Source organism: Piliocolobus tephrosceles, chromosome X, assembly GCF_002776525.5.
Source record: "Piliocolobus tephrosceles isolate RC106 chromosome X, ASM277652v3, whole genome shotgun sequence".
NCBI classification, from domain to species: domain Eukaryota; kingdom Metazoa; phylum Chordata; class Mammalia; order Primates; family Cercopithecidae; genus Piliocolobus; species Piliocolobus tephrosceles.
In genome coordinates, this window is record NC_045455.1 from 92177398 (window position 1) to 92194706 (window position 17309).

Sequence of the window (17309 nt, forward strand, 5' to 3'; positions counted from 1 at the left end):
TGAAATTTTATAGGTCAGGAAGCAGAGAACGATGTTTAAAGAAGGAATATCTAACAAGACTGTATGGCAGAACTAACGTCTAATGAGATTGCACTTTTGGCAGAAGGAACATCTTACGAGATTGTGTGTTTGGCAGAAGGAACATCTAATGAAGTTGTGGCAGAAGGAGCAGCAACTGCAAAAGGTAATATGCTTAAGTGAACTTTGCAGGGTTTACGAGCACTTCACTTTTGCTAGTGTGAAAAATGTGAGATGTGAGTGGTTGGGAATAAAGTGAATACCTAGCTAAGGCAAATTTATGACTGCCTTTTTTATACTATAGAAGTGAGTAGATCTTATCCTGTAGACCATGAGAAATTTACCAGGTAGAATGCTTTGGGCTGCAAATACTAGACAAGATAAATAAAAGTGGCTAAAACAGTAGGGACCAGAGTTGTTTTGGTGGTTCAGTGATGTCATCAGATCCCACTTGTCCCTCTTTCAGCTATGCTGTTGTCCGTGTATTGTTCATGTCCCCTTTCATGATTGGCTAATTAGCAACAGCTCCAAAAATCGTGTTCTCACAATACAGTATCCAAAGGCTAGAAGGGCTCATTTTCTTCACATGTTTTTTTTGAAATAGAGAGAAATCTCAGAATTATGCAGTGGACTTCCTGCAACATTTTATGGGCTGAGTTACATCACATGTTCTTTCCTAACCAGGCACTGGGAAAGCAAATGGAGTTACTGTGATTAGCTTAGGATAACTGTTTCTCTTTTTGGAGGTGGGGAAGCATATTAGTATCATAAATATCCCGATACTCTTCTGTTTCTCCAGCAAGAAAGAAAAAGAAATGGCTATTGAGTAGGGAGCCAGCAATGTTTGCTGTATGGATTTATTGGAGAATTTTGAACAGGGCAGTCACAAAATTTGATGTGAGTATTAGGGCATTCTGTTCATGGTATAAAGCAGAGATTGGCAAGCTTCTACTGTAAAGAGACAGGTGGGAAATATTTTAGATCATGTGGTCTCTGTCATATTTACTTAACCCTGCCATTGTAGTGTGAAAGCAGTCATAGATAATATGTTAGCAAAGTGGCATAACTGTGCTCTAATAAAACTTTATTTATAAAAGCATAAGGCAGACCAAATTTGGCCTATGGGCCAGTAGTTTGCTAACTTCTCATATACAGGATAGATGGAAGGTACCTATGTAAAGAGACTGGGTGACAAAGGAAGCTTTTGTAGTAATTAGAGCTATAGTTTCTTGTCACCAATTCTTGGACCAGTATCAATCTTTTATGAGGTTTTTACCCATCCATGGTTAGGAAGCTTAGTGGATTCGTCCATTCTCACGTTGCTATATAGAAATACTCAAGACTGGGTAATTTATAAAGAAAAGAGGTTTACTTGCCTCATGATTCCACAGGCTGTACAGGAAGCATGGCAGCATCTGCTTCTGTGTAGGCCTCAGGGAGCTCTGACTCGTGGTGGACCACAAAGCAGGAGCAGGCATCTTCACATGGCTGTAGCAGGAGGAAGAGAGAAGGGAGATGCTGTACACTTTTAAACAACCAGATCTCATGATAACTCATTCACTTACTATGAAATGAGAACAACACTAAGGGGATGGTGCTAACCAATTCACGAGAACTCTGCCCCCATGATTCAGTCACCTTTCACCAGGCCCCACCTCCAACACTGGGTATTGCAGTTTGACATGAGATTTGGTGGGGACACAGATCTAAACCATATTATTCCACCCCTCCCCTGGTCCCTCCAAATCTCATGTCCTTCTCACATTGCAAAATACAATCATCCCTTCTCAGCAGTCCCCCAAGTCTTAACTCATTCCAACATTATCTCTAAAGTCCAAAGTCTCATCTGAAACAAGGCAACTCCCTTCCTCCTGTGAGCCTATAAAATAAAAATCAAGTTAGTCACTTTCAAGATACAATGGAGGCATAAGCCTTGGGTAAACCCTCCCATTCCAAATGGGAGAAAGTGGCCAAAATAGAGGGGATCCAGGCCCCACACAAGTCTGAAACCCAATGGGACCATTATTAAATCTTAAAGCTCAAACAGAAATCTTCCTTGACACCGTATCTCACATCCAGGGCACACTGTTACAAGGTGTGGGCTTCCCGAACCTTAAGCAGTGCTACCTCTGTGGTTTTGCAGGGTTCAGTCCCCATAGCTGCTCTCATAGGCTGGCCTTGAGTGCCTGCAGCTTTTCCAGGTGCATAGTACGGGCTTCTGGGGGACTTACCGTTCTGTGGTCTGGAGGACAGTGGCCCTCTTTTCACAGCTCCACTCGGCAGTGCCCCAGTGAGGACTCTAAACCCCACATTTCCCCTTTGCACTGTCCTAGTAAAGTTCTCTATGAGGGCTCTGTCCCTGCAGCAGGCTTCTGCCTAGACATTTAGGCTTTTCCATACATCCTCTGAAATCCAGGTGGAGGCTCCAAGCCTCAACTCTTGCACTCTATGCACCTGTAGGCTTAATACCATGTGGATGCCATCAAGGCTTATGGTTTGCATCCTCTAAAGCAGTGGCCCAAGGTGTACCTGTGCACCTTTGATCCAAGGCTAGAGCTGGAGTGGCTAGTACACAGGGAGTCGCGTCCCGAGGCTGTGCAGGGTGTCAAGGCCCTGGGCCTGGCCCATGAAACCATTCTTTCATCCTAGGTCTCTGGGCCTGTTATGGGAGGGACTGCTGCAAAGGTCTCTGAAATGCCTATGAGGCCTTTTCCCCATTGTCTTGGATATTCACACTTGATTTCTTTTTTTTGTATGCAAATTTCTTCAGCCTCCTTGAATTCCTCCCCTGAAAATGGTTTTTTTCTGCCATATGGCCAGGCAGCAAAATTTCCAAACTTTTATGTTCTGTTCCCTTTTAAATAAATATATTTTAAATATCTCATTTTCAGGGTTTTTTTTTTCTCATTCATATGAACATAGGTAGTTAGAAGCAGCCAGGCCACACTTGAATGCTTTGCTACTTAGAGATTTCTTCTGTGAGATACATTATATCATCGTTCTCAAGTTCAAAGTTCCACAAATCTCTAGGACAGGGACATAATGCAACTAAGCTCTTTGCTAACACACAGCAAAAGTGACCTTTGCTCCGGTTTTCAATAAGTTTTTAATCTCCATCTGAGACCTCTTCAGCCTGGATTTTATTGTCCAGATCACTGTCAGCATTGTAGTCACAATTCAACAAGTCTCTAAGAAGCTCCAGACTTTCCCTAATCTGTCTTCTTCTGAGCCCTACACATCTTCCATCTTCTTCTCCTTAACCCAGTTCCAAAGTCACTTTCACATTTTCAGGCATCTTTATAGAAATACCCCACCCTTGGTACCAGTTTTCTTTATTAGTTCCTTCTCGCATTGCTGTGTAGAAATACCTGAGACTGGGTAATTTATAAATAAATTTAATTGGCTCATGGTTCTGCAGGCTGTACAGGAAGGGTGGCAGCTTCTACCTCTGGGGAGGCCTCAGAAAGCTTTTGCTTAAGCAGAAGGCAAAGCAGAATCAGGCATCTTCACATGGCCAGAGCAGGAGGAAGAGACAGAGAGAGAAGGTGTTACACAATTTTAAACCACCAGATTTCATGATAACTCACTATCATGAGAACAGCACTAAGGGGATGGTGCTAACCCATTCATGAGAACTCCGCCCCCGTGATCCAATCACCTCCCACCAGGCTCCACCATCAACAATGAGGATTACAGTTTGACATGAAATTTGGTGTGGACACAGATCCAAATCATATCACTTATTCATTTTAACATGTTGGTTTCTTAAACTGGTATTATGCCTTTCTCATTTGTTTTGCTTAATTAAAAAATTAAGAAATATAATTGTTTTTTTCTATAAAAGCTTATGTTTAGGAAATAGTAACATAAAATGTAAACTTTTTTTTTTTGCATTTATATTCCCAGTGGCAGTCCAAATATAAAGCAGAGACAGAAAGGAGGTACAGTTAATATAACTTAGTTATTATTGGAGGTAAAAAGTTAGGGGGCAGAGAAAAATCTCAGATAATTACCAGATTTCCAGGTTGTACACTAGCATGTAACTTGGACATGAGTAAGAAGTAGGAAATTTTCAGGTGAATAAAGACAAAAAGCAGCAAGTCAACAGGAATGATTCTTTTTTTTTTTTTCTATGCATGTTCAATGAAATATTCATATAGGATGTTTTCAGTAGGTAAATGGACAATCAGCTTTTATAGCTAGAGATAAGTCTGAGGTCAGAGATTTAGACTTGGAATAATCTTTTCATAATTATTAGGCAAAGTTGAAGTATTGAATGAGCTTATCCACTGTGGGAAAGATGTAGAATGAGGAGGCCGGTGACAAAACCCTGGGAATATGAACATTTCCTAGAGGAAAAGGAGTTAGTAAAGAAGACTTAGCAGTGGCTAAAGAAAAAAGGAGAGAAAGTGATGTTGCAAAATTTTGTTTTAAATGAGAATTTCGAGGAGGGAGCATCAATTCTGACAAGTGCAATAACTACAAATTAAGTTGGATTAACCTTTTGAAAGCTCTCTCGTGCTACTTTTTTCGAAAGAAAAATTTTAGAGTCACAAGATCTATTATTTATGATTGGTACTTTTGGAGTTCCAGCATGGAAGAATGCACCTACTGAGATCTTACTTAACTTTTTTTTTATAACTGCAGCAGCTACCTTCACAAGGTGAGGAAAACTGGTCTAGACTGGTGAGTTCACATGCCAACATTTTTTCAGAATTTTCAAAACCTAAAGGTCACAAGTAAGGAAAAATAGAGTCTTTCTTATCTGGTTTTCATGGGAATATCTTTTTGTACTCAAGTCCCTGACAAGTTCTTCTGGGTATATTCTCAAAGAAAAATCTGGCAGCAACAACTGGAAGCCACAGTGAGATGCACATATCCTTCCTCTGATGTGGAATTATAATACAGCCATTTCAAGTTTTGATCAGAAATAGTTTGCAGAGTAGCAGCTTTTAAAAACTGACATCTTTTAAATATTGCAGAAAACTAATGTCACAGAGAAAAAAAAAAGAGGGAATATGCTGAATGTAGTAGTTCTCAGTATTTTGCGGTATTCTAGTGACATCAGTAGAAAAGTCAGTACCTGATTATTTTTGTTAGCGCAATTCCCTTTTCATTTGCCCTCTTGTGACATCTCTACTTTTACTACTTCCTTTTGAACTTCATCGCTAAGGAAAATAGTATTAGAACACATTTCTAACATATGTTTGTTTGACAAATGTGTATTATTTCCTTTTAAAATAATTGGCTTCCTATCCTAATGTATATCTGGTAGTCTTTTGGTCCTAAGGCTAAATGAACTTTATATCTGCACTATAATGACAGTGTCATTGATGATGGCCTGCCAAGATTTTAGGTGTCAGTTAGATTGTCAAATACAAATTGTTTTATCTGACATTGTTTAAATGTGAGGTGCTTTTCTGGTATTACATGTTTTTCGGAAACTGGTAATCTCTGATTTAATTAGACTATGTGGTTAAGTGGATTATCACACTTCTAATCATCTATATATGAAAACTCCCTTCCCTCCAAATAAGTTACAAGTTGTACTATTGGTTGATGATCAAATCCACTATTTTGGGGGAGCAGTGGATAACTCATCCTACATATTGGACACAATTGTTTTTGGACTTTTTGACTTTTTTTGTCAAGAAGTGCCTTTAAGAGGTGAATGCCATTTAGTTTTATATGAAACTAAGACAGATTAAAAACAAAATAAACTCTATTATCAGTAGTGCAGTATAATAAATACTGTATCTGATGGTCCTGTATTTTTCTACAATTATCCCAGTTACCTGAATAATGCACAATCATTTTATTAATTAATTATTTTTAAGAGATGGGGTCTTACTATGTCACCCAGGCTGAAGTGTAGTGGCTATGCACAGGTGTAATTATAACATACTGCAGCCTTGAACTTCCGGACTCAAGCAATGCTTCTGTCTCAGCCTCCCGATTAACTGGGACTCCAGGCATGTGCCACTGTACCCAGCCTGATGCACAGTTATTGCAAAAATTAATGAAACCCTCTTAAGTTGGAGAAAACTGACTGTGAGCTTTATAGTTTTAAATTGTGAATATTGTGGGTACATAGTAGGTGTATCTGTTCATGGGGTACATGAGATGTTTTGATACAAGCATACAATCTGAAAAAGCACATCGTGAAGAATGGGGTATCCTTTCCCTCAAGCATTTATCCATTGAGTTGCAAACAACCCAGTTACACTCTTAAGTTATTTTAAAATGAACAGTTATTGTTGACTATAGTCACCCTATTGTGCTACCAAATACTTGGTCTTTTTTTTTTTTCTATTTTTTTGTACTGATTAACCATTCCCACCTATCCACTAACCTCCCCCCTGCCACTACCCTTCCCCATCCTCTGGTAACCTACCTTCTACTCTCTATGTCCATGAGTTCAATTGTTTTGGTTTTTAGATCCCCACAAATAAGCAAGAACGTGCAATGTTTGTCATTCTCTGCCTGGCTTATTTCACTTAATATAATGATATCCAGTTCCATCCATGCTGTTGCAAATGACTGGATCTCATTTTTTATAGTTAGATGGTACTCCATTGTGTGTGTGTGCTAGATTTCCTTTCTCCATTCATCTGTTGATGGACACTTAGGTTGCTTCCAAATCTTAGCTATTGAAAACGGTCCTGTAACAAACATAGGAGTGCAGATATCTCTTTGATATAATAATTTTCTTTCTTTTGGGTACATACCTGGCAGTGGGATTCTTGGATCATATATTAGCTTAATTTTTAGTGCTTTGGGGTGCCTCCCAACTGTTCACTGTAGTGGTTATATTAATTTAAATTCCCAGTGACAATCTACAAGGGTTCCCTTTTTTCCCACATCCTCACCAACTTTTATTATTGCCTGTCTTTTGGTTATAAGCAGTTTTAACTGGGGTGAGATGATACGTCATCATAGTTTTGATTTGCATTTCTCTGATGATCCGTGATGTTGAGCATTTTTTCATATACCCGTTTGCCATTTGTATGCCTTCTTTTGAAAAATGTCTTTTCAAATATTTTGCCGTCTTTTGATTGGATTATTCGATTTTTTTCCTATAGAATTGTTTTAGCTCCTTACATATTTTGGTTATTAATCCCTTGTCAGATGGCCAGTTTGCAGGTATGTTTTCCCACTCTCTGGGTTGTCTCTTCACTTTGTTGATTGTATTCTTTCCTGTGCAGAAGCTTTTTAACTTGATGTGATCCCATTTGTCCATTTTTGCTTTGGTTGCCTGTGCTTGTGGGGTATTGCTTAAGAAATTCTTGCCCACTCCAGTGTCCTGGAGATTTCCCCCAATGTTTTCTTGTAGTAATTTCATAGTTTGAGGTTTTTAAGTTAAGTGTTTGTTCCATTTTGATTTGATTTTTGTATTTGATGAGAGATAGGGGTCTAGTTTTACTTTTCTGCATATGGATATCCAGTTTTCCCAGGACCAGTTATTTATGTTATATATTTATGTCTTAGTTGTTATTATTGATTGGTTTATTGTTTAGTCTTTTTACTTAGGATAAGAGTAGTTTACACACCACAGTTACAGTGTTGTAATATTTTTTGTTTTTCTTATGATTAACAGTGGGTTTTGTACCTTCAGAGGAGTATCTATTGCTCATTCATTTCCTTTTATTTCTGATTGAGGTCCTCTTGGCATTTCTTGAATGATGGGTCAAGTACTCATAAAATCGCTCAGCTTTTGTTTATCTGGGAACATCTTTATTTCTTCTTCATGTTTGAAGGTTTTTTGTTTTGTTTTGTTTTGTTTTTTTAACCAGATATACTGTTCTAGGGTAATAGTTCTTTTTTCCTTCAGCACTTTAAATATGTCATGCCAGTCTCTCCTGGCCTGTAAGGTTTCCACTGAAGTGTCTGCTGCCAGATGTATTGGAGCTCCATTGTATGTTGTTTCCTTTTTTTTTTTTTTTTTTTTGAGACAGAGTCTTGCTCTGTCGTCCAGGCTGGAGTGCAGTGGTCGGATCTCAGCTCACTGCAAGCTCCGCCTCCCGGGTTCACGCCATTCTCCTGCCTCAGTCTCCCCAGCAGCTGGGACCACAAGCGCCCGCCACCTCGCCCGGCTAGTTTTTTTTTTTTTTTAGTAGATACGGAGTTTCACCGTGTTAGCCAGGATGGTCTCGATCTCCTGACCTCGTGATCCGCCCGTCTCGGCCTCCCAAAGTGCTGGGATTACAGGCTTGAGCCACCGCGCCCGGCCTGTTGTTTGCTTTTTAAAAGGAAATCTTGCTGCTTTTAGGATCCTTTCTTTTTGACCTTTGAGGGTTTGATTGTTCAATGTCATGAGGTAGTCTTGTTTGGATGAAATCTGCTTGATGTTCTATAACCTTCTTGTACTTAGATATTTGTATCTTTCTCTAGATTTGGAAAGTTCCCTGTTGTTATCTCTTTAAATAAACTTTCTAGCCTATCTCTTCCTCTGCCTCTCCTTTAAGGCCAATAACTCTTAGATTTACCCTTTTGGGAGTATTTTCTAGATCCTGTTGGTGAGCCTCACCATTCTGTACTTTTTCTTCTTTTGTGTCCTCTGTATATTCTCAAATAGCCAGTCTTCAAGCTCACAATTTTTTTCTTCTGCTTGATTTATTATTTTACTAAATGACTCTGATGCATTCTATAGTATGCCAATTGCATTTTTCTATTTCAGAATTTCTGCTTGATTCTGAGTTAATCTTTGTGTTATTGTGAATTTTTTTGCTATTTGAGTTTGATACTGTTCGCTTACAATATAGATTTTGCTAATAATACCAGTCAATTTGACAGAGATCAGTTAGGATTATGATTATTGAACATAGCAGTTCACTTGTAGGTATCACATTTTTATAAATCCCATTCTCTATTGAATTTGATGGATGCAAAGAAGGGAAAGTAAGAATTCTTAAATTATTAATTGGCTATCAATAATGTAATTAATATTAATTTTAGTATAGTCTCCAGGTATAATCTGAAAAAGAATACTTGGTAAGAAAGCATTAATCTTATGCTTTAAAAAACAAGTCTAAAGCATTCATCAAAGTGTACATAACTTTTAAAAATGAAGACGGCAGAGTCTTGTTATATTATCCACTTTGGTCTCAAACTCCTGGGCTCCTCAAGCAATCTTTCAGCCTCAGCCTCCTGAGTAGCTGAGATTACAAGCAGGTACCGCCAGGCCCTTTTAGGGTTTCAATATTCTGTGTTTTTCTATTGTTGATTAAAATGCATTTTACTTTTTTTAAAAATAGTGGATGGGCGTTCTGAAGACTCTGCTATCAGGTAGGATTCACAGATTTTTAAAAATTGTATGTTAACTAAGGTAATACAGAGAAAAGAAACTAACATCTGTTGAGTGTTGTACTCTGGGCTAGAAACCATATTATATGCTTAACTCATACAGTCATCACAACAGCTTTGCAAACTATCCAGGCTGTTATAACCAACTTTTTACTCATTAGGCAGCTGTGGTTCAGAGAGGTTAACTGGCCATGATCCGATCCTTAACAAGCAGCTGACCCATGATTTGACCATCAGCTTGCTGGACTCCCAAGCTCCTTCTCTGTCCCTCAGCATAGACTGATAGATACCGTGCAGCCCTGGGATCAAGGTACAGGTACAGATTAGATGAATTCAGAAAGTCAGATCTAGTTATATACTAACTCTGGCTAACACACTTTTCCTTAGAAGCCTGTTTATTCAAGAGTTTGTCCTAATATACTGAACAATTTCGGTGGGAACCAGTGCCTCGTTTTTACCCTCAAAGGTTTCAGGGCAGGTCTCATTTAGCTATAGCCACAGGACCATGGGTCTTACATAAGCAAGACCAGGCAAGTCCTGAAGGGGAATTATTTTCTTGTAAGTGAAGGGTATCTACATATAGATCATGTTATGATAAGTATATTTCACATCCAGTTAGAGGCTGTTTCTAATTGATTTCTCTACTTACTGATTTCCCAGTTTTCTCTTTGGTTTGCCCTGCCTAGTTCCATGAAGCTTTTTCCTCAAAATCTGATTTTTCTATAATCTTTTCTTGAGTTTTTAACCTTCCTCTCTGCTTTTCTTGGTGTTTTTTTTTTTCTGTTTTTTTTTTTTTTTTTTCCCATTTCTTCCAGCTAAGTATTCCCCCTTTCTCTAGAGACAGAATCAAAAGCACACAGAATTTCAGGATTTTAAGGAATCTTGGTGAGAAACTGAAATATCCTCTAGTACTTCAATCTGTGTTTAACACCCTGGTCAATCGGTTGCTCAGATGGAGAACCTGAAACTGAAAGAGGTTAAAGTTACTTACTTGTTTATGGGAAGTGGCAGAAATGAGAGTGGAACTCCGGAAGTCCTTTGAAAGCTCACTGCTCTTACTTTTTCTGTCATCTTGTTGGTGGGTTTTTTTAACAATAGAAAGGGAAAGTGGGAATAGGGAAAACAGTGGAAGAGGAAACGATGGAATTAACTGGTGAACCTAATGGTAGAGGATAAGAATGAAATTAGTAGAGAAAGGCCTAGTTTGAAGAGAAGCAACACTGAGTTAGGTAGGAATAAGGGCTGTAGAAAAGAGATCAGAATATTAGAGTTTATGACAAATTTGGTAAAGATAAGTTATAGGAATGAAGCATACAGGATATTGGGAGTTATCTAGAAAGGCATATTAAAATAGGTTCAAAGGAGTCCTGGACAAGTTGCTGCCTTTTTGTTTGTTAAATTGGAGCAAGTGACACACTTCAAGGTTTCACCACAACTTGCAGAGGGTGTCTCAAGCCCCTCCAGTACCAGGGGCTGGAGGTTGCTGAACTACATAGATCTGTGGCCCAGGACAGCTGTCCTCTCGCCTGCCTCTTTTTCTAATCCACTGACATCCTTCCCATGCCCGTGTAGGCTAGGGCAGGGGTGGGACTGGCTGGCAAATAAGTCATGGAGCTTCAGCTGAGTGGTTGTTACCACATCTATGCTGGGGCAGATGACAGATTCCCTTTAGCTTGTTTTCCAGGAAATAGAGAACTCCTGGTTTTGGTAATCGGAACCCACCCCTTTAGGAGTTTATACTGCCACTGGCTGAATATTTAAAGGTGGAGGTTGCCACAGAGCCTTGCAGAAGAGGAATCTACAAGTGGGAGCCCATAGGAAGGAAGATAGATAGTCCTTAGGGAAACAGAGGTACAACTACCAGGACTGTGTTTTTCCAGCAATCTCTCTCCTCGGTTACCTGAGAGCCTCTGAAAGTTTTTAAAGGGCTTGCTAGTTTATGTGAACCTGAATAGGGCAGGACTTATACAGGGAAAATAATTGGATTTGATAATTTTTACTGTTTTAATCCTTCTGGGAATAGTATTTTTAATAACAACATACATTTGTCCTCTGACTTTTGTATATTTAGCTTCTAGACTCCTTGTACTGTTTTAGGGTAAAGGGAAGCAATAAGGCCTTCTGAACTGATTTTCACACTGAAGAACCGAGACGGCCACTTTCAAGTGACACAGATTAATCTTTGATCCAGAGATAGATAATGGAGAAAAGACAGTTTTTTCTTTTTTCTTTCCTTCTTTTTTTTTTCTTTGTTCTCTCCCTCCCTTATTTTTTCTTCCTTCCTTCTTCCCTTCCCTTTCTTCCCCTCCCCTCCCCTCCCTTTCTGTTCCTTTTTTCCTTCTTTTCCCTCCCTTTCTTTTTTCTTTCTTTCTTCCTCAGAGTCTCACTCTGTTGCCCAGGCTGGAGTACAGTGGTGTGATCTTGGCTCACTGCAGCCTCTACCTCCTGGGCTCAACCTGTCCTCTCACAGCAGCTTCCCAAGTAATTGGGACTAGAGGTGGTATGTGTGTCACCATGCCTGGCTATTTTTTTGAGGGCTGGGTTCTTGTCATGTTGCCCAGGTTGGTCTCCAACTCCTGGTCTCAAGCAATCTTCCCACCTCAGCCTCTCAAATTGCTGGGATTGCAGGTATGAACTACTGTGCCTGGCTGAGACACTGTATCTTTCTACCTTTTTTCAGGTTATCAGATTTGTTACAGTTCAGGTAACAAAAATTATGTAAGCCGTTAATTGGATTTTTAGTTCAGCCTCCAGGACATACAGTTTGTGAAGACCTATTATTCTCAGGCTCTGCCAGTAGCTCTGGCTGTCATGATTTGTTCTGGAACTGAAGGTGTCTTCATTGACTATATTTGATACGCTGGGAGAGGTGGAAGGCAGTAACTAAAATCTTTTATAACAGGTTAAATTTTAATTGTATTAAGAAATATTATTTAATATACAGATAGCTGACCTCTCACCTGATTTTTTTTTTTTTTTTTTTTTTTTGGAGGACATCTAGATATGATTTTGGAAATTATTTTTAAAGAAATGAATGCACTAACTTTTATGTATATTTTTGCCCCAAAGGTTTTCTGGCAAACAAACTATTGATTATTTATTGCTTACACCAGATTATGAAGACATTGATTCTGATATCAAGGTAAAAATCCTCTAATGAAATTAATTTTCTCATTCTGAATCTAGGTTTCTATATTTACTTTTAAAATTTAGCAGTGGTCTACTTATTGTTTTATGTTTGTAATGAATAGTTGGTTAGAGAAAGCCTTTTTTGGAAGTATGACTAGTTGAGTTAATTTTTTTTTTTTTTTACTTTGGTAAGTAACAAATGATCGTTAAATACTAAGTGGGTGAGGGTAAAACAAGAATGGCCTGGAAAATACAATGTAGCAGGAAAATTAGGTTAAGCTTTCTCACCATAGAGGAAATTTGACACATGGTCAAGGTTTATTTTGATAAGTATTCTTACTGTGACTTTTAAATCATACACACCTTTATGATACTTATGGCTAATGAAATCTTTAATGGATCCAATTACTTATTATAGTAATCATGGAATCTCCCGAATGCCTTTCATTGTCAAACCTATACAGGAGATAGCATATCAGCATATCATTTCTTATTTTCCTTGGACACTTACTATTTTGGTATCATGTACTTGTTAAGAGAGAGCTTTTTCTCTGTTTCTATCCTTGATTGAGTAGTTAGACTAAAATAATATTAGAAATTACAGAAATTTGGCCAGGCGCAGTGGCTCACGCCTGTGATCCCAGCACTTTGGGAGGCTGAGGCAGGTGGATCACTTGAGACCAGGAGTTTGAGACCAGCCTGGGCAACATGATGAGACCCCAGCTCTGCAAAATATAGCCAGACTTGGTGACATACACACCTGTAGTCCCAGCTACTTGGGAGACTGAGGTGGGAGGATAGCTTGAGCCCAGGAGGTGAGCCAAGATCACACCAGCCTGGCCTACATGTTGAAATCCTGTCTCAACAAAAAATACACAAACTAGCCAGGTGTGGTGGTACACACCTGTAATCCCAGCTACTCAAGAAGCTGAGGCAGGAGAATCACTTGAACCCAGGAGGCAGAGGTTGCGGTGAGCTGAGATCACAGCCCTGCACCCCAGACTGGTGACAGAGTGAGACTCTGTCTCAAAAAAAAAAAAAACAAAAAAAATGTGGAAATTTAGTTGCGTATTGTGGCACATGCCTGCGGTCCCAGCTATTAGAGAGGTTGAGGTTGAGGTGGGAGAATTTATTGAGCCCAGGAGTTAAAGACCAGGCTGGCCAACATAGCAAGACCTTTTCTCTAAAAACAATTGTGGAAAATTAGAAATGTACATTTTCTTCTCAAAATCTGTATTACAAAGAGATTCCAGTGTGTTTTCCAAGTCATTTCATTAAGAATACACTTTTAAAACTCTTCATCTAAATGAAGAATACATATTTTGCCCAATATAAGAGCCAGTTCTATAAGAAGAGACTCTTAATAACCATAGAAGACTTTAATTTCATTTTTTTTGCGTTGTAGTTTGTGAAAATATCAACTCAAAATCCTTGTATTATATACTTAAATTTTAAATTTCAGAAGTTTTTGTATTTAGCTACTTAAATAATCATTTAAAAACTCCTGCATTAGTATGAGCTACTGGAGGTTAGGAAAAATATTTGTTTGTATCCCGGAGTACCTAGAATAACATCTTGCATGTAACAAGCTTCTAATATTTTGGAATGTAAATAAATTCATGGACAAATGGATTTCTATACAATGGAGGGTTACAAGTAACATAATATACATAACTAATAAATCTATTACATTTCTAAAATATGGCTTATATTTGTATTTCCCTTTTTTGTGTGTGAGACGGAGTCTCACTGCGTCAATCAGGCTGGAGTGCGGAGTGGTACAGTCTCGGCTCACTGCACCTCTGCCTCCTTAGTTCAAGTGATTTTCCTGCTTCCACCTCCTGAGTATCTGGGATTACAGGCATGCACCCGCCATGCTGTCCAGGCTGGTTTCAAATTCCTGACTTCAAGTGATCCACCCGCCTTAGACTCCCAAGGTGCTGTGATTACAGGCATGAGCCACCATGCCCGGCCTGTATTTCTTTCTAACGTATACGATGCATAAATTCAGATGTGTTATATTGTAAACATATGCCATAAATAAGAAGGAAATGAATTAGAAATATGCCATCACTAGAAAAGAAAAGATGATCACAGTATATTTTCTAGTATCTTTCAACTCTAAGCTTAGATTAGAATTTTAGATTTAAAAATGTAAACTTTTTTGAGCTCCAACTCATGTTCTAGCCATCTTTTCAAGCCATACGTTACTCTGTAGAATTCCAATTACTAATTCTTTGTCCAAGTGGAACATTTCTTTTTCCGTTTTTCCCTCTCTATAGTAATAATGTTCCAGCTTTCAGGTAGTGGTAGCTGATCATGTTTAACTAATTTAATGTATCGTTTTATAGTATAAAATTAAACTCATTACAGCAATATTTACGAAACACTAATTTTGGAGTAAATACTGCTCAGTATTGTTAGGGATATACTGTGAACAGAGGTCTCTGTGATATATCTGGAGTAAATACTGCTCAGTAGTGTCAGGGATGTACTGTGGACAGAGGTCTCTATGATGTATCTGGATTTCTCCATGAACCTTCCTGTACTTGATGATATTTCCTTGGTTCCTGCTTGAAAATTATGGATGTATTTGAAAACTTAAATCATCAGCTTGGATAATCTTAGCCTAATTTTTTATACTAGATCCTTTCTCCAATTAGCTACCATTCTATATGGTGTAAATAGGAGATTAGAATTATTAATATGTTGTTTACAGAGGAATAAGAAAGCTATGCAATTTTAAAAACAGGGCTTTACATTTCTCTCTTATCTTATACTAGTGCTAAAAAATGCCTCATCATTCTGTAATCACAGAAGCATTTCTCTTCTACAGTTTCAAACTTCAGAATTTTTAAAAGGGAATATTCTGGCAGCATTTTGAATTGATGTTTTAAAATTAAAATTTTTCACTCAATTTTAAGTGCATGTTACCACAATATTCCAAAAATAAATGTTTGCATGTATTAATAAAAGTATATCTTATATTTTTGAAAAAAATGTTGAAATATGTAATTGCAAAATTGAATCTCATAATTTATTTTCTGTACTTATTTTCATTTTCAAAATTTCAGAGTTCTCTATAGGCTTGCATGATTTAATTCTACTGATTTTGACCCTTTTGACTTTTTGTGACCTACTGTCATCTGGTTTTCCTGTCCTAGTAAATAACACCTAGTAAGTAGCACTGAAATGTCAAAGCGGGAGAAATTTTGGGTTCCAGCCCTCCCTCAAGTCACCAGTCCAGTCACTCACCAAGCTCCATATTTTCCACGAGCTTACTATTTTTATATCTTACTACTGTAATTCACTCTCTGACCCATAATTTTGAAATTCTCTTGTCTAGTTTTGTCCCCCTCACCGTAGTGTAACTTTTCATTGCTGCCAAGGTGACCTTTCTAACATGTTTTTATTATGATCTAACTCATCTACTTTTGCGTGGATCCTTATTACATCCTGGAGAAAGCTCACCGTGTAGTGAGATACATAGGATACATACTTTTATGTTTTGGCCTGATTCTCCCATTTTATCTCTTTATCTCATTCACTCTGTGTTCCAGTTTTATCATTACTTTGGTAGCCCTCATTTGCCATGCCATTTCAGGCCTCTTTTTTTGTATTTTTTATTTTTTAATTTTTTTTTCTTATGCTGTCCTGTATAAGCACCCTAATGTCCTCACTCTACACTTTGTCTCTCTTTCAAAATAGTCCCTATCTTTGCAGCATTTCCTGAACTTCTCAGGTAGAACTGACTGTTAGCCCTTTTGTGCCCTTACTGTACTTTCTTCACTTCAGTTGTAGAACTAGTGAATCATACTTTTCTGTTTTTATTTGTATATATTTCTACCCTCAATCAACTATAAGGCAGACTCTATCTTGTATATACGTATTCAACTTCTCCCAGGATATTGCCTATGATTTGATAGACACAGTGAATGTTTGAGGTCTTACTGGTTGAATGATTGAGTGGTAGAGTGAATAAACACAATGTTTCCTGAAGTTTGCTGTTGTTGTTGTTGTTGTTTTTTAATAGGATGGAGCAATTAAGCCAGCAAATGGACAAAGACAAAATGATACTGGTGTTATTGCAAGTGCCCCACAAGAATACACAAATAATGACAGTTTAATTTTGGTTCAGAAAAACAACAGAAGTGGTAAGTTAGTGAATATCTGTGAGAGTTTTTTAATGCTTACATGCCATTATAAAAACACATTAAAGTATGTCAGACTCAAATACAATATTCAGTTCTTTGAAATATTTTCCCTGTCTTTCTTCATATTACCAATTTCTTCCTAAATCTACTTTAATCCTCTGAATTTCTATTTTGCTCTTCTACTTTATTGAAATATTTGTGAATGCGTACAGCCTTGTATATGTATTTAAAATTCAGGGTGATAAGTATTCTCATAACTCTTTTTGTTCATAATGTTTTACAGATACAACACCCACATCAGGATCCGGACAAGACAGAAATATGGAATCACTTTTGGATCCTGAGGTATTGTGTGTTGTTTTTGTTGTTACCATTTTAAAACATAAGCACTGAGTGATGTTAAAACGTAAAAGAAAATGCTTTCACTTTGCTTTCTCACTGCTGTTTGTGCTTATAAGGAATTATTTTCTTACATTTTCAGCCCCTAATAAAGCAGTTATGGACTGAGTATATTGCTACTGCATAGTACAATTCTGCTAATTTGCAGAATTCATTTAAGAAGTCAGTGTAGTACAGTTCAAAAACAAAGCTCAGAAGTCACAAGGAATGAGTTTGGATTCTTAAGTAAAAGGATTGGTAAATACTAAGAGGGGGTAGAGATGAAAATAATGGGCTTTTAAATACATTGTCATACAACAATTATAG

The 17309-nt window shown here is 37.8% G+C and overlaps 1 protein-coding gene across 1 annotated transcript in view; it reads left to right on the plus strand.

Moving 5' to 3' along the window:
- The window catches only part of LOC111525024 (POTE ankyrin domain family member A), a 53747-nt gene that overhangs the window by 13464 nt on the left and 22974 nt on the right, over nucleotides 1-17309 (plus strand). Inside the window, exons 7-11 of the mRNA XM_031934945.1 lie at nucleotides 104-184; nucleotides 9273-9303; nucleotides 12391-12463; nucleotides 16484-16604; nucleotides 16888-16949. Coding sequence (XP_031790805.1) covers nucleotides 104-184; nucleotides 9273-9303; nucleotides 12391-12463; nucleotides 16484-16604; nucleotides 16888-16949 — 368 coding nt within the window. The remainder of the gene's footprint in view (nucleotides 1-103; nucleotides 185-9272; nucleotides 9304-12390; nucleotides 12464-16483; nucleotides 16605-16887; nucleotides 16950-17309) is intronic.